Below are 19,421 nucleotides of genomic sequence, written 5' to 3' on the forward strand. Positions count from 1 at the left end.
TATAGAATTACATTTTCTTGTTTATTCTAGGTACCGTAGTCCCTTCAAGAAGTGATCTTATACAGTGTAACTGTGGAATAAAATTTAAGTCATGAAAGTTTGGTTTGATAATTATTGTATTTTCATTAATTCGTATGAAATTTGATTATTTTATTAACAAACCCTAACCAAAGAAGTCTATCCGGCAGTGTTATTATTCAAATTTATCAAGACAACTTTATTTAACCTTTCAATATGCTCCTATTTTTTAAATAAACTCATCATAGATACCAGGACTAAATTTTGTATATACGCCAGACGCGCGTTTCGTCTACAAAAGACTCATCAGTGACGCTCGAATCCAAAAAAGTTTAAAAATAATTGCATCTATATTAAATAAAGGCAACAGTAGTATACCGCTGTTCAAAACTCATAAATCCATGGACAAAAAACAAAATCGAGGTAACAAACTAAAACCGAGGGAAACGCATTAGATATAAGAGGAGAACAACGACACAACACTAAAATGTAACATACACAGAAACGGACCAATCATCAGACAAAATCCCACGAGAATAACAAATATAACATCAAAACCAAATACATGAATTTGGGATGGATAAGTACCGTGACACGTCTTATCGCAATGTGAAATTACACTAAAAAATAAGAGAAAACAAACGACGCAACATTAAAATGTAACACACACAGAAACGAACCATAATATAACAATGGCCATATTCCTGACTTGGTACAGGACATTTTTAAAGGAAAAAATGGTGGGTTGAACCTGGTTTTGTGGCCTGACGAATCTATAAAGCTAAAATCAATAATAACAATTAATGATAGACCATCCCGATCATGGTTTATTGTAATTCGTCTTTTTACTTTAAATTTAATCATTGTTCGTTGATAAATTCCTTTGTATGTTGGAGAAAAATCTGCCTACCCTTCCAAAGCACCTGGGATTTTGTTTGGAGTTGTGTTGATCAGTCTGTAGTGTTTTATGTTGTGTTTTGTGTACTATTGTTTGTCTGTTGGTCTTTTTCTTTTCTGTAGCCATGGCGTTGTCAGTTTATTTTTAACTTATGAGTTCAATTGGGCATTTGGTATCTTTAGCCTCTCTTTTATATTCTCGAATAACTTTCATATTTTGAAGTTATGCTCCAGATCCTTTTAATAATGTTTGAAGAAGCATAGTATACATTGGGTGCCCGTTACAAAAATATTTGGTAATGATTCCAAAGGAGACATCCGACTTAAATCCAATCCTAGACATATGTGCTTTCATCTTATAGCTGATGTGTTTTCCTCGGTTTTGGTTGGTTATCCTGATTTTTTTTTCTTTTTCGCTTAATCGATGTATTACTGTTGAACAGTGGTATACTACTGTTATCTTTATGTATATGTTTTACTCAAAATAACTTGTGTAAACGGGTGTCAAATTTATCAGATGAATATGCGGATATTTGGTGTATACGTCATAAACACAATACACCTTCGGTTCATGTCTAAGGAAATCTATCAAAATGCGATTTTTTCAATAAATAAAAAAACCAGGTGTCCAGCTCTACGTCGACCTCTTTTGTAATTGTATTTAATAGAATACCAAATGTTGAATTGAGATAACCCATTTAGAAGGGTTCGTATTGCTGACTGTGCAATATATATTTAGTTTACTATGTTGTGTATTCTGTACTATTATTTATAAAAAAGAAGATGTGGTATGATTGCCAAGGAGACAACTATCCACAAAAGACCAAAATGACACAGACATTAACAACTATAGGTCACCGTACGGCCTTCAACAATGAGCAAAGCCCATACCGCATAGTCAGCTATAAAAGGCCCCGATAAGACAATGTAAAACAATTCAAACGAGAAAACTAACGGCCTTATTTATGTAAAAAAATGAACGAAAATCAAATATGTAACACATAAACAAACGACAACCACTGAATTACAGGCTCCTGACTTGGGACAGGCACATACATAAATAATGTGGCGGGGTTAAACATGTTAGCGGGATCCCAACCCTCCCCCTAACCTGGGACAGTGGTATAACAGTACAACATAAGAACGAACTATAAAAATCAGTTGAAAAAGGCTTTAACTCATCAGATGGACAAACATACAAGTGGACGTGGCCCGGTACTTATACACCCCGACACAAAAAGACACAAAGAACAGATCTGAGAAAACTCGCAGTTATCTGACAGCTAGTTCAAAGCCATTAACAACTAATAAAAAAATCATGCATCTAAGACTAAACTGTCAATCCGTACACATCCAACATCCAATGGATTCAGTGTAAAGACGTCATAAACAGCCAGAGAAAAACATGACCTTGTGCAATGCCAAGTTACAGGTATCAACAGATTGTAGATCCATGAATATGTATATGCATATAACATACTAGTAAAATTTAGTTAGCTTTTAATTTACTGATAACAAAATCAATATTTATACCAATAAAAACAATATTCAATGATCTTATTACAGTGTTGAATAGGTAACCTTTTAGAATAAGTTTATTGAAAGGAGCGACAAGTTTACATGGATCATTTCTAAATTTCCGGGCACGGTTAACAACATGTCCGTAAAAGTGAGGATGTGCTATCCCGTTTGAAATAAGTTTTCTACAGGCACAACCAAACTTCAAAACCAAATCTTTATATCTATGGAAAAATTTAGTAAAGGTTTTAAGTAATTTATGGTAACGATATCCCTGGTTTAATAATTTACCAGTAATACATAGGTTGCTTTCGTTAAAATAAAAAACGTCACAACAGACACGAGCATAGCGAACAGGTTGTGAAATATAAACACCGTAAGATGGTGCCAAAGGGACATCACCATCTAAAAATGGAAAATTAACAATAGGGAACAAAAAATCGTCTCTTTTGTCGTAAATTTTAGTGTGGAGTTTCCCGTTTAAAACCGAAATATCTAAATCCAGGAAAGGACAGTTATTACCGAATACATTTGATTTATTTAAAGTAAGTTCCTTTGGGTAAATTTCAGCAGTATATTGAGAAAATTCTTGATTATTTAACGAAAAAATATCATCAAGATAACGGTAAGTGTTGTTGAATTTATCAATTAAATGCAATTTCGACGGGTCTTTACTGAGTTTAGTCATGAACTGTGAGTCGTAACAGTACAAAAACAAGTCTGCTATTAAAGGGGCACAATTAGTGCCCATGGGGATACCTACAACCTGTCGATAAACTTTGTTGCCGAAACGTACATAAATATTATCAAGGAGAAAATGAACAGCTTCAATCATCTCATCACACCTCCAGTAAGTATATCTAGCATATTTACCTTTCTCATTAGAGAAGAAGGCTTTAAATGAGTTGCAGCAAATATATCTACATTCAGCTTTACCAAACGACCATTTAATTAAATAGGAAAACTTTTGTTTAATAAGATAGTGTGGAAAAATCAAAACTATTAACAGAATCAAAAGGACCATCAAAAGCCCGAAACGATATTTAAATGGTTTTTTGTGTAGTTTAGGTAGCCAATACATAGTAGGGACCTTCAAATGTTCAGAAGAAGCCTTAAGCTTTGATGTGGTTGTGATATGCTTGTTTACTATATGACTCTCTGAGGAGTGTATGTCTTTTTATTTTTAGCCATGGCGTTGTCAGTTTATTTTCTATCTATAAATTGACTCTCCCTCTCGTATCTTTCGTCCCTCTCTTAGAAATAAAAAAATAAATATAGAAACATGCAATTTGATAATAAAATCCCTAAACAAATAGGTCTTCTTTAAGACAATTGTACAAAACTGTACATATTAAAATTGATATTCTTTACTGAATACGAAGTCTCTAAAAGTATGTATTTTTTTTTTTAACATTTTTACAATGCATAAATATTAAAATGATATTTGAAAAAAAACACACATTAAGTAAAGCATTCAAACACATTTAAAAAATCGACATTTTAATCAAACATCTTACTAGCTTTGAAAAAATAACTTTCAACAACCTACTACTAGTGTTAGAAAAGCATTGCATTGCTTTTAGTGCATTTTAGTATGAAACGGATTGAGTAAGAAACGGATGCTGCCACTGCAGACATGAATTGCACATAACACTTATTTACGTTGCGCATGTTGCGTCTGCATTAATTTAACAATCATGCAAAAAATTCAGAAAAGTTTATCGTATTCAACTTTCATTGAATAAATGCTATCAATAAATTTCTATGTATTGTCTGTACTATATATCTTTATTTATCGTAATGCTTTATTTCATTATAAACTAGATTATCTACAAAATGCAGTTAAAAGGGCTTTCCTCATCAGTTTTATACAAAGCACAAACACAAGTAACAAAAACGAAACCTTTTGCATCTTTTAAATTAATCCGAAGTACATAAATCATTTCATTACAGACCACAAGCGCTACGGAAATGTTGAATTTTTAATATATATATGCACTTCTGTTCTTGTTTGTCACTTAAATAAGAATAAAGTGGCATCAACGGCATACAACTTTAAAGTAACATCATTTAGATAGGAACAAGAACAAGTCAAAATATGTTAAAATTAAAGAATAATTACTAAATAAAAATTGAAAAAAAAAGAAAAAAAACAACAAAGAAAATGGAAATCCGTTCCCATAAGTATGTGTTACGGACGTGATAATATATACTTGCTTAAACTTTAAATGTCACCCAAATAGTTTAGTAGATGATTTAAGTACCTTACAACAAATATCTGAGGCCGATATAATATGGAATTCAACACGAAACAAGAAGCTGAACGTATCATTATAACCTTTGATTCTGTGAAAAACTTCATAAAAGAAACACTTAACTTTCTGAGTGGAGATTTATTTCAAACTGTTACGAGATTTTATGCATACATATCCTTATTTTGTTTAGAAAAGTTTATGTTACCACTTCCTTATCTTATAATATGATATGCATTGAACCTGATGCATTTTTTACCATTATTTATTATTAATAAGAATATAATTGATGCTCTTTAAATCCGATTTTATGCCATATGCATTTTTTTTAAAAAGACGGAACATGTTGAATTGCAGATAGACATATTATCTTAAATTGATCGTCTTACCTAGAATTAAGCTTAACATTACTGACAGAGCTAAAATACTATTTTTGCATATGGAACATTATTTTGCGCATGCTACGTAATTTTTATACCACGTTTTCAAGCTATATATCATATATAAAGTGAAGAAAAAAAAAACACATACCGAATGACAAAACGATAAATGTTAACATATTTTAAGGAAGGGTTATTAATTCTTATTTTGCTACGACTTTATCACAGAATATTTAATTTATTTACAATTATATACGGGAAAAAAATATGCTTTTCTATCTTTATTGTCTGTTAATATCTTCATGATATGAAAAATTAAAGACACAAAAATACCATTTAAATCATAGTAGAATAAATCAAACTATATGCAAATTTAACCAAGTCCTAGACGGCAGTGTTTTCACGTGGTGTCTTGTTGTTAATGTCATCTGTTTGAATCTCAGACGGGTTAAATCTGAAGATTGTTTATTCTGCTCCTATGCTAAATATATGCGATATTTATATTGACAAAGAGCATAAACTGGTCGGCTTAGAATAAGAACAGTGTGTTTAAAATCCGGCTTATCATCACATCCACTTTGTGTTTGTGTTAGATGTATTCATTTGTGTATCCATCTGATGAGGAAAATTCAAAACGGAAAGTCCCTTATCAAATGGCAAAATCTAATGATAAAACACATCAAACGAATAGACAACAACTATCATATTCCTGACAAGGTACAGGCATTTTCAAATGTAGAAATCGGTGGATTGAACCTGGTTTGATAGCGCCAAACCTCTCGCTTGTACGACAGTCGCATCAAATTCAAATGCATCGTTGTCGTTCTTAAATTGTCTTCATGATAGTAACCATCTCCGAATGTGAGCGTTTAGATGTTTTGATCATGTCTCTGTTTTGACGTAAAAGAAATGACTAATTAAATCAGCACTGATGCACGTCTATTCTTTACTTCCTTTTCACAAGGTAACAGTCCACATTAAGCGATGTCAGCCTACGTAGACACCTTATTCTGACTCCAAGTAGACCAGTGTATGCTCTAAATAATAAATGTCGTGTGCCTTGTGGAGGAGCAGCAAATCAATTTTTTTTATTCAAATTCGAAAATTCGAAGATTGACTCGTCCAGGATTTAAACCCACAACTTCAAATACTCGAGGAAAACACGCTTAAAAAAAAACTATCCGGAAAAAAAATCAAAATCAAAATCAACTTTGTATACAATGTGTTTTAAAGGGCCATTAGCTATGAGATATAGAACATTTTTTTTTTTCGTTTCATCATTTATAAAAGCAAAATAGTAAAATAATGATTAACTTTTATCAGCCAGTTTAGTTCAATTTGTCAAAGTACCCTAAGAAACATCACTTAACAAATATTCACTTGCAAGTAAATAATTCGACCTCATTTGTTCCGTATTTATGTGACGTTCGATTTGACCCCTCAACTATAGATTTGTTAAGCATGCATTAGACGTGTTCATTCATTTGAAGGAAAAGAATGTTAACATTGAAAGTGAACAAATGTGAATATTTTCGTTCACTGATTCAACCAAAAAACTAATAACTTATTTTTCAACCTAAAACATGAAACCAAAACTCCTGTATAGTGTGAGCATGCACGAGCGTTAAATTAAAATAAGTCATAAATTAAGCTCTTTGTTTATTATATAATTAAGAAACAATTTGCATATATATTTTTAATTGGAATAAATAAAACAAAAATTTAATGTATATTAATAAAAATGAAGTAAACATAGTTAAAAAAGAAATAAAACTTTATCTCTGTAATCTCTGTTTAGAGAAAACCCAGAGATGTTTACCTTGAAACCCCTATGATTTTATAAATGCAATTTTTGTAATGAATATACTTTTTACTTGTTACTTAAAAACAGAACAGTTATTGCATATGCTAGCATCTTTTGTGACCTCATGTTGTTTTTCAAAATTGTTGATTGTTGTTAATAATATCCTTTCAAAATGATTTGTGTTTTTCAATGCATTACTTTGCAAACGTAATTGTAATATATAATGCATAACTTTGGTAAATGCATGTAGTTGTAATTTAATGCATGCTTTTGTCAAAGTAATTGTAATATAATGCATAGCATTGCAATGTTATTCGCCCGAAGCTTGATATAAGTTCATTACTAAAACATAGAATATATTGTTATGTTTTGATAAAAGCTCTATTGAATAATAACTGAAGCCGATTTCTCAATTTTGCTTGCGGAATACTGTGCAAAGCTAAAAGTTTTTAAACTTTAGGTATGATTATGTTAGTAGCTTTGCTTAAGTCCAATGTTTGAACACCAAATACGTTAAAATTTCGTCTTTTTGGTCATTATTTGTCTGTCTTTTTTCGACTTATGGCATTTTATAATAAACTCACAACTTGGTCAAAGTAATAGCTACACTGAATGTTGAGAGGTGGTTCCACCAGGTTACTCAATACACCTTCATACTTGACAATTACTTGGATTTTTGAGAAATCAGAACTTTTTGAGAGTAGAAGATGCAAATTGTTTAAGAAACTTTGATGTCCTAGAGTTTATAATGCAAACAATTATTCTATTGCAGTGTTATAACTCGTGATCATGAGGATATTGATAACAAACCTAATTTGTTTGTTACTAGTGGTCAAACCGAGTCTGCAATTACGTAAGTATAACACAAAGTTGTATACATACTCAATCAGGTATCTATACTACTTATAATCTCGTTTACCGTCAATAAAAAAATATGTTAAAAATGTACTGTTTAGGCAAAAGAAGTACAATCAGGCCATCCTTTTTACACACAAGTACACCTACGCCTACACACACAATTTTTTTTAATTTTACGTACAAAGTAGAACCACCTCGACAATATTTGGTCCACGAAGGTCTAGAAGATTGAGAAATCGTGGTTAGTTTTTATCTTTCTTTTATCTTTCTTCTGATCTTCCATGACCTGTTAAGGACATACGATACAGTTTTGATCCCATATTGAAATTTTACTGACAATTTGCCTAATTTATTCAAATATGTAATGATACCTTTATGTGCTACTTTTTGAGTAAAATTAGGTCCAAATTTTATATATTTGCTCAAAATTCGGATTTGTGGACGTATTTTTCCTTTCGACAGAAATACATTACTTTTCTGGTTTTTTTTTGGTAAAGTTTTTCGTAAATTCTGTTTTACATAATTGTCTTTTAAATTTGTGCAATTTCTTTTTTAAATAACTCATATTCATCAAATGTTCACGAATGTAGAACACAAACGTGTTTCTTTTTGCTGTATATGTATCAAATGTAAAAAAAATGCACTTTTTGTAAAAATTGGCACACATTATCTTCTAACGTTATTAAACCAAATGGCATTTTAAAAAAAGAGGGTCCATGAACTCGTTTTTAAGTTTGAATGATAAAAATCAGTCGAAAACTGACCCCCCCCCCCCCGATAAGTCAGTTTGACGTCGCGAAAACAACAATTTACGTTAACTACGTCATTACCACCCCTGTAACTGTATCGCAAGCCCTTAAGAATTAATCATTACGCTTTTAATTTTTTTTTCAACAGTAGATACAAAGTTTTTAAACTATTTTTTTTATAATTTGAGGGTCTGGATATGTTAGAGTCAATCATCTTGAGATTAATGGGCAACATAAGTTAAGAAAAATGGAAAACAAATGCCTTAAAATTTTAAGAATATAGAAATGAATATCACAATTCCGAACCCATACTTGATAATATATAATTTAAATTTGCTCAAGATTCAAGATTTTATTCATAACCTCAGACACATACAGAAGTTACATAAAGACAGCAAACCAGTACGTTCATGATCGGAATGCATTTTAAATTAACATATAGTCAGTGTAATAAAGAATAGATTAATTTCTTGTATAACGCACATGTGCTACAATTGACCAACAAACTGTAAATTGGACAAAGCCATAATATTTTTATGAATGAAACGAAAGATATGAATTAAAGCTTTCATTCTACAAATATAATTTTCTAAAGAGAAATAGTATAATTATGGAATGGCGCTTTGTTTAGAAATTTGGGAAACTTTTCAGTGAAATACAAGAGAAAAATCATAAAACAGAATCTTCAATTAAATATAAAAGTCAATTTTCTAGATATTTTAATTTTTCAAGAGAGAGGAAACAAAGGGATTTATTGAGTCCGACCTTTTTTTTTAAAGATGTAATCACCAAATTAGATTAAATAAATTCAGATCCAGTAACATTATGTTCTTTTAATATTAACTCTCTCCTATTAGCAGATGCTCTTCTTGTAATATTTAAAGCTTATAAGGGATTACAAAAAAAAGTAGTTTATAAACAATTTAAGTGTTTTTGGTAATAATTGGCAATTAAGTGTAAATGTAAATAAAACTTAAACTATGATTTTAAAGCGGAACTGTTCCCAAACAGCTAACTCATTTGCAACATGCAAATATATTCCAATTTCAGAAACAAATAAAGATTTTGTTTAGGAATGTTGATTAAAAATAATGGAAATCTTTCTCACAGTATTTTAGATCTGACCAAAAAAGCTAAAAAAAAGTTCTCTTTGCTACGAAGTCTTATACTAGTTCATTCAATAATATACCAGTTAATGTTGCAAAAAATCACCTTGATTTGAACATATAGCCTTATATAATTCAGAAGTTACCTTTTTTTCTATTCCTATATAACATATTTTAGAGCCAAAAAATAAAGATCAATTACTTTACCTCAAAACGCGACTTAAACTCGAAGTTAAACTCTAATCTCAATGCTTACACTAAATTCTAAGTACGGCTTGAATTATAACTCGAAACTGAAGACTAACTCAAACAGTAACCAGAACTTTAATTTGAACTCTAACTCGATGGATGGTCACACTTTTTTGGGGTGCATAAAATATGGACATCGGATTTTGAAAAAAAAATTCCCCAAAGGGTAACATGGTTTTACCTCATCAAGTAATGTGATAACCATATCAATTATTGGAACAAACACATCAAAATCGTAAAATTTTTAAACCGTATTATATACATGTATCTTTAAAACCATTTTAAGAATTGGCATCATGATATAAACCAACTACATTAATACATTAACTCACATACATATCAAGTAATGTTAAGACCATATAAATATCTTTTAGTAATGACTATATTATATTCAGTTTTATTAAAACACCATTCCGTAATATCAAATTCATATTATGGAAAGACAAAATATTGCAAATCACAATTTTATAAAATGATAAAATGAACATCGAATCCAGTATAGTTACTTTTAGTCGCATATACATGATATATATGCAGAACAACTATTAGTACTTTATTGTTGTACTCACATCGTGCAAAGCCTTGAAGATATAAATTTTCACGAACGTTTGTGTAATGTTTTTTATTCAGTCTGTACCAAATTTAGTAAGACGATTATCGATTTGAGAGTTATGATAGCGTTCGTGAAAATTAACATTTTCCTTTCTCTTTTTAGTTGAGACACAAGCAGATGTCTTGTTTATTCTTGACACGTCAGGTAGTATTGGAAAGGCTAATTTCACAATCATGAAAAACACTGCTGCAAATATAGCAGATCAATTCAAGATCAGTAAGAAAGACACACAAGTCGGCGTAGATGTATTTTCAACAGGTTTCAGAACAGAAATAAAATTGAAAAGTTTGAATTTGATACAAGTTCTTAAACATTTTATCAAAAAGATCCCGTATGGCAGTGGTGGAACAAAAACATATCTTGCACTAGATCATGCCAGAGAGAGCAGTTTTACAAAGAAGAATGGCAAGTAGTCTTTATTGAATAACTAATGGAGAGTTTAGATAGAGTGAACGAACAACACATCAATTCACTAGTTATCAGTGTTGTTCGGTACCGAGTTGAATATTTTTCAATATTTGAATTCTTTAGGGACGAAATCAAAAGATCGATGGTTGCAAAGGGGGGGGGGGGGGGAGGGGGTCAGTGAAAAAAACTATGTGAATTAAGTTTTTCATCCTACATTGAATTTTTGATGTCGTCCCTTAATTAGTTATTCTTTTATTTACTTTGGCAAATGGCTTTTTTTTTAAAGAAATTAATGTAAAACATGTAAGGAAATATATATATATTCTACGCATTCACAATTTGTTTTGATACGCCGTTATCAAAGTCTTGACAACGCCTATTGTTGTATGACATCAGGGAGTGAAATTGCAACCAATGTAATAATCAAATTTTACTGTACCGATGATACTGTAATCAAGTCATTAAATGAGATCCGAAAGATACCCGGGGGACAGTGAAACTCATGCATCGAAAATAAACTGACAAGAGCATGGCTAAAAAGTAAAAAGACAAACAGAAAAAATGATAGTTACACAAGACAGAACATAGAAAACTAAGTACTAAGCAACACGAACCCGACTTACAGATGGCATTTTTGAACTATGATAATATTTATTCACTCAAAAGGTCTTTGCATCGGAAATTAACACATTTATTCTAGAACCAGTTGTTGACGTGATACGGGTTATATTCTTCTCTTATAATTCATGATGACTTGGTACTAAACCCCTAACAGACTGGATTGTCCTTAATTTTCATAGGGTGAAGACATGATCTTTCAATCAGTTCAATTGAGGTATGCAGCTGGAATATTATTACATACTAGAAGTCCTTCGTTAATTTATGTTGAGCATTGCCATTTTGCTTAGTTTCTTAGTTAAACAATATTTATTCAGATAAATCAACATTAAACGATATTATACAAATCAAATAAATATGAAGAATTCAGAAACTAGCAAATCTGCTTTTACAAATCTGTCTCCTAGTTTCTTCTGTTACCTATTCTAACATCGGACTTGGGCTTCTTGTAAAATGAGTATTACTGTGCCTGTTGCTGTCTGTTTGTTTATTCCTCTTTCGCTAGATGTATTAGGGGGGGGGGGTGCTACCTTCTATTTGTGGACATTCCAGTTTTATGTAGCAACATTCCAGCAGCGCCTGCATACAGAGAATAAATATCCAATTTGATACGATTTTCAAGGGCTTGTATTTTTACTATCAGGTATTCTTGATAGAGGGTTGCTACTCACAATCTTTTAATCAAGAGTTCCAAGTGTTGAAGTTAAAATCATCTATTCGTAAGTTTTACGGATGCCATCGAGTTGGGTGATCGTTTTGGAATAACTGTTTCACATATTATTAATGTCGTAACAAAATCTCGTCCTCTCTTCTCGAATATGACATACCGAAAAAAATACCTAAATAAACAATTTACAATATAAAAAAGAAGATGCGGTATGATTGACAATTATACAACTGTCCACAAGAGACCAAAATGACACAGACATTAACAGCTATGGGTTACCGTACGGCCTTCAACAATGAACAAAGCCCATATCGCATAGTCAGCTATAAAAGGCCCCAATAAGACAAAGTAAAACAGATTAAACGAGAAAACTAACGGCCTAATTTATGTAAAAAAAAATTAACGAAAAACAAATATGTAACATAAAAAACAAACGACAATCACTGAATTACAGGCTCCTGACTTGGGACAGGCACATACATAACTAATGTTGCGGGGTTAAACATGTTAGCGGGATCCTAACCCTCCCCCTAACCCGGGACAGTGGTATAACAGTACAACATAAGAACGAACTATAAAAATCAGTTGAAAAAGGCTAAACTCATCAGATGAGCAAAACTACAAGTGGACGTGGTCGGGTACTTATACATCCCGACACAATGCATTGGCTCGAAAATATGTATCAGCATTTCGCGTGTATTTTCGTGTACGAGCCATCTTAAAAATCATCGAGGTGACCTGATATCAACATAAATAGAGATATAAATAAATAGAGAACTCGTGCAATTGTATTAATCATTGTCTGTTTGATTCCGTATTATAGGTTAAACATATATCTTTTAATAATTATTTTACCTGTATTAGAATATGTTTTTGTAGATCAAATAAGTCAACCAAATGACTTTCAATGATTTCGCTTTCAATACTATAGTTTCCTTTAAACTGAAAACGCCTAATTCTTGCGTTACCCATCTCTAACCAAGGAATTATATTAAAGGTCACATAAATACGGATTCATGGAGGTCTGATTATTCACTTGCTAATAAATAATTCATAGGTGATGTTTCTGAGCCTATTTCGAAAGGTTTGGACCAAACTGGCTTTTTAAAGCGAATATTATTTCACTATTTCACTTTGATTAATGATTGAACAAAAAAAAATCAATTCTTTTTATATCCCGTAGCTTATGCCCCTTTGAAAAACTTTATTTATTTATTTAGTTTATTTTTTCGTCGTTTATACATATTAAAAACCAACTTTTTTTGCTGATACTTTATTTTGCGTATTATCCTTTCTAGTTCATTTCGCGATTTTTAATTGACTTGATGTAGTTTAATAACGAAAGATTCAAGATTTACATATTCGCCACGATTAATTTTAGCGTTATTTTTTCTACTAGCGAAAGTCGTGAAAATAAGTTGGTTTTTCAATAATCTGTATTTTAAACTATCATTTTTCAGGAGATAGACCAGGGATACAAAACATCGCTCTTGTTATGACTGATGGTGGGTCTGACAACCAACAATGTACTTGTATCGCAGCTCGAAGGTTACGTGATGAGGGTGAAGGTTGCATAATTATTTCTATTCCTATTGGAAAAATTAACGAAAAAGAGCTCGAGTGCATAGAAGATGATATAAGTCTTCGTTTCGCTGCAGCAAATTTTGCTGCATTGAGAAAAAGGCCGTTCAGAAAAAGCATTGCACAAAAGATTTTGAAAGGTACAGTCATGTTTCTTTACATCTTTGCCTATAAGTTAAGTCTTATCTGTAAAAGATCTAGAGGGGCGAAAGATATCAGAGGGACAATCAAACTCATAGATTAAAAATAAACTGACAACACTATGGCTAAAAAATAAAAAAAGACAAACAGACTAATAATAGTACATAAGGTATATATAAAAACGAAGATGTGGTATGATTGTCAATGAGACAACTGTCCATAAGAGACCAAAATTGAAACAGACATTAACAACTTTATGTCACCGTACTGTCATCAACTAGGAGCAAAGCCCATACCGTATAGTCAGCTATAAAAGGCCCCGATATGACAATGTAAAACAATTCAAACGAGAAAACTAACGGCCTTATTTATATAAAACAAATGAACGAAAAACAAATACGTAACACATAAACAAACGACAACCACTGAATTACAGGCTCCTGACTTGGGACAGACACATACATAAATAATGTGGCGAAATTAAACAAGTTAGCGGGATCCCAACCCTCCCCTAACCTGGGACAGTGGTATAACAGTACAACATAAGAATGAACTTTAAAAATTAGTTAAAAAAGGCTTAACTCATCAGATGGACAAAAATACAAGTGGACGTGGCCGGGTACTTGTACATCCCGACAACAAAAAGACACTAGGAACAGATCCAAGAGTACTCGCAGTTATCTGACATCTAGTTCAAAGCCACTAATAACTAATAAAAAAGAAATCATGAATCTAAAACTAAACTATCAATCTGTACACATCCAACATCCAATGGATTGAGTGTAAAGACGTCATAAACAGTCAGAGAAAAACACGATATTGTACAATGCCAAGTTACAGTTATCGACAGATTGTAGATCCATGAATGTTTATATGTATATAACATACTAGTTATATTTAGTTTGCTTTCAATATTCTAATAACAAAATCAATGTTTATACCAATAAAAACAATATTCAATGATCTTGTTACAGTGTTGAATTACTCACCTTTTAGAATAAGTTTATTTAAAGGAGCGATAAGTTTACAAGGAGTATTTCTAAATTTCCGGGCACGGTTAACAACATTTCCGTAAAAATGAGGATGTGCTATCCCGTTTGAAATAAGTTTTCTGTAGGTACAACCAAATCTCAAAACCAAATCTTCATATCTATGGACATAGTAAAGGTTTTAAGTAATTTATGGTAACGATATCCCTGGTTTAATAATTTACCAGTAATACATAGATTGCGTATGTTAAAATCAAAAACGTCACAACAGACACGGGAATATCGAACGAGCTGTGAAATATAAACACCGTAAGATGGTGCCAAAGGAACATCACCGTCTAAAAATGGAAAATTAACAATAGGGAACGACAAAATCGTCCCTTTTGTCGTAAATTTTAGTGTGGAGTTTCTCTTTTAAAACCGAAATACCTAAATCAAGGAAAGAACAGTTATTACCGTATAAATTTGATTTTTTAAAAGTAAGTTCCTTGGGGTAAATTTCATCAGTATATTGAGAAAAGTCTTGATTATTTAACGAAAAATATCATCAAGATAACGGCAAGTGTTGTTAAATTTATCAATGACATGCAATTTCGACGGGTCTTCACTGAGTTTAGTCATAAACTGTGATTCGTAACATAACAAAAACAAGTCTAATATTAAAGGGGCACAATCAGTGCCCATGGGGATGCCTACAACCTGTAGAAATGAAATAAAAGGTAGTAAATCATTAATACAGAAGAAGTGCATATACTCGAGTAGGCATAATCATTTAATCATTTTTTTATATTCAAATATATGATACAATTAGACAAAGATTGTTTGTGATGTTTGTATACTAATCCATTTGTTGTGTAACAGGTATGGGGTTATCGTAATCAGCTGTAAATGATTACATTTTTAAATGCAACCATGGTGTAAATTATTGATTGAACCTGTTTACGACTTCTGTTCGACCGCTTTCCGATTGTACAGGACTTTAACATGCATTTAACAAGGCCCAATCTAAAATAATTGTAAAAAATCTGGCCAATAACTATGTCTGTATTTTTTCTTAATTCCTATTAAAGTATAATGAATGGATTAAGCTAAAACAATATATACCTTACCTTTATTGTAGTAACTGGAGAGACATGCGAAAATAGGGCTTATATTATATTGCATATATAGTAAAATTGCCCTGAAATGAACTCAAAGTTAATTTAAAAAAAAATGTTCAATAACTTATATTTCTTCAAAATCTTAGAAGAGTAATTCATAATCAGATCTCCAGAAGCAAAAATTAAATAATAAAAAAAAATTAGAAAAAATATGGAAATGTAAATGCATTTAAGATCAAAGTAATTGGGATTTGAAATTTTAGTAGGGAGAATCACAAAGCATGATTTAAATGAAACAAATAAAAAAAAAAAAAAAAACAATAGGAATTGAGTTGCACATTTTCATTTGAAAAAAAAAGTATTATAGTGAAGACTTGCAAATGAAAATACTAGTTACAAATTTGCATGTGCAAAATCTCAAAACACAAATTGAATATTTGAAAAAAACATGTGATGACATACCTTTTTGCATAATCAATTACATAAGACTTTTCTGACTAATTAACAATCTCTACAAAATCTTACTCGACTAGCTAGACCAAATCAACAATGCTCGAAGTCAGCCCGATCTCCACCAGACCAGATAAAATTGATCGTATATGGGTCGTATGGATAGACGACAATGGGTCGGTTATATACAATCTCATTTTAAAGACGTCTGATTGTTTTCTGCTCCGCCGAAAAGGAGCAGGCATTTAGTAGTACCCGAATCCATTTTGTGCAGTACACACTTAAACTTTCACCCGTTTGCTCAACCTGTGTTTGAAATGACGATGCCTAAATTTTTGTCACATGGTGATAGAAGTAACATGACAAATTCAACTAAAAACCGTATCTGGAACTACACACCCTTTAACAGAAACTTGAAGGAGGCATGCATACTTGTGTATAACCGAGTAAAGATAAAAAAAAAAGAAAAAAAAAAAAGTCGTCGAATTTTGTCGAGTAGAGATCGGGTATTGGTCGAGTTGGTCTAGGATAAAAAAAAAATAATAAAAGCCGCAGTGATCGTGAATCGATCGAGAATTGGACGAGTTAATCTGAAACACAGATCACTCAAGATGACATCATTGATCGAGAAAAGGTCGGATATTAGTCAAGCAAAGGTCGAGATGATCTTGTACTGGAAGAATAAAATATTTGTATTCCGATTAAACTCATCCTTACGGGATCCTTTCTCGATCATATCGATCGCTACTCGACGAATTACTGATCTCAGCTTCTCGAGTGACTACCTTCTCGATTCTTACTGCAATCAAAATCTCTGGGGTAGAAAGTTAGATCGATGACGAGCAAGGTAGACCAACCCGAGCATGCTTGTCGACCGAGTCGGACCAGTCTCCCGGTCGCTGAATCGTTTTTAATCGGGATTGTGCTAGAAAGTCTGATCGGCAGTGTGAACTTAAATGAGAGAAACATCAAACTAGTTGTAAACGGTTCAAAAAGAAATTTGTAATAAAGTTCAATAAAAAATTGTGTAAACAGTTCAATAAAGAAATTTACCTTTCCAAATATTTCATTGAGCGATTGAGTCCACTTGTTGTGATACAAGAATATGCTCTTATAACATTTTGTGTTTTTGTTTGTAGTGAGTAGCCGAGGCCGTGGATAAAAGAAAAGGATGGTGAGTAATAGGTCATATTATGGGTGATTATTTGTGTATCATGTTGTAGTGGGTAAGTAGTATCTCATAGTGTGGTTGGTGAGTAGAATCTCATTGTATGTGTGGTCAGTAGTACATCATAGTGTGGGTGGTGAATAGTATCTCATAGTGAATGTGGTAATTCAGCCAAATCTAGTTGGTACTAGTATTCTCATTTGTTAAAATTTCATGCATTTAAGTGAAACATTACAAAAAAAAATATTCTGAGTGGATTGAGTATTGTTCCTATAGTCAATTAATGAAATGACAAAAAGTACTTAGATATGTTATAATAATATAGAATAAATTACAATTCTAAAAAAAAAATACTACATTTTATTAAAATGGTATGAAAATACTAAATAGTAATAAAACCAGATGCGACTAATATAAAAACAAACAATTCAGTATCAGCATGTACAACAATTTTGATTGCAAGTAAGATGTGTTAGAGTACTTGTTAATATAGAAGTCATGTCTGCATACGCTCACGGTAATAGTACATCGAGGTATACAACATTTAGTAAGGTGCAAAAGAAATTCGATTATTTGTAATACCCACGTTAATTTGTATTTGATTTCAATAAAGGAAAACTATAATGAAAGATTATATTTTCTTGTCAACTATAAATTTAATAATGAAAAAAAAAAAAAAAACACGGAACGATAACAACGAACGTTATCAATATAATTATGAGCATTCTAAATCAAGATTTCATCAAACAACCTGCTTTTAGAATCCTACTACCTCAATAAGTTACTATTTGTGTTACAAAACAACATCCACGTTTTAACATATTTATGACCTGTTTCACTGCTGTAAAGAAAATCTTAATTAGAATATAACATTAACATCACTACAAACGAGCGAAACAATTGAGAAGTTTATACAAATTAAAAGGGAACCAATGGAATGCAATATCACTATTTAGAAAACAAAAACAACCAAAAACAAAGCACCCGTCGTGATTATGAATAAATTAATGTATTATATACTAGAACAATGAAGTCGATATCTAAACATACCTTCATTATTTAGAGACAACATTTCTTCTCAACATCTGCTGACGTAGTGAAAAAATAAAGTTGTCTCTAGAAGTTTTTAATTATAATATCTCAGACTTATCTCGCGGACAAAGAAATAAATAGTCTGAAATATTTTAAAAAAAATGATACTCCTTCCATTGTGATTGAAAACAAAAAAAAAATGATATTAAAAGGAAACCAAAAAAGTGTAAGGAAGAAACGGATAACACTATTACTTAAGAAAAAGAACGAAACGACGAACAATAGTCAACACTAAAAACTAAGAATTAAGGACACCAACTTTACCAAAAATCCATTTTGAAATTAGGTGTTCCTGAATGTTATCCATATCACTATTCTAGTGGACCTTACTGTATTGTCCATTATGAAATACGGTAGGTATTAGTCGTCATACAAAAATATTTAGTATATGTCTCTGCGGTTACTTTTCTGCACAAATGAAACAAGGTTGAAATAATCACGACCTTTAAATACTGAGAAACTCTTAAATGTTGTAGTTTCACATAACTTTTGTATTTCATTTATTTTGCATTAATCTATTTGCTACAGAAATATTTTTATATTTTCTTATTTATTATAGGCACCACACTCACTGCATCAAGAGATCTTAATATAGTGTAACTGTGGAATAAAACTGAAATCATGAAAAGTTGGATTGATTATTATTATATTTCATTTTATCATTGTCAGTTGATAATGATAACATCATTTGTTTGTTTGGCGTTGTATTTCCAAAATAGAGTTTTCACTTTTTAGAGTATCAACTGATATCATTCTTGTACAT

The 19,421-nt window shown here is 31.5% G+C and overlaps 1 protein-coding gene across 1 annotated transcript; it reads left to right on the forward strand.

Annotated features, from left to right (window-relative positions):
- The first annotated feature begins 7,658 nt into the window (after positions 1–7,658).
- LOC143084288 (matrilin-1-like) lies at positions 7,659–19,258 on the forward strand. Its single transcript, XM_076260698.1, has 4 exons — positions 7,659–7,722; positions 10,547–10,849; positions 13,598–13,858; positions 19,218–19,258. Exons 1-4 carry the CDS (start codon positions 7,659–7,661, stop codon positions 19,256–19,258), a joined length of 669 nt encoding a protein of 222 aa, XP_076116813.1.
- The last annotated feature ends 163 nt before the right edge of the window (positions 19,259–19,421 follow it).

The sequence above is a fragment of the Mytilus galloprovincialis genome, chromosome 7 (assembly GCF_965363235.1).
Source record: "Mytilus galloprovincialis chromosome 7, xbMytGall1.hap1.1, whole genome shotgun sequence".
NCBI classification, from domain to species: Eukaryota; Metazoa; Mollusca; class Bivalvia; order Mytilida; family Mytilidae; genus Mytilus; species Mytilus galloprovincialis.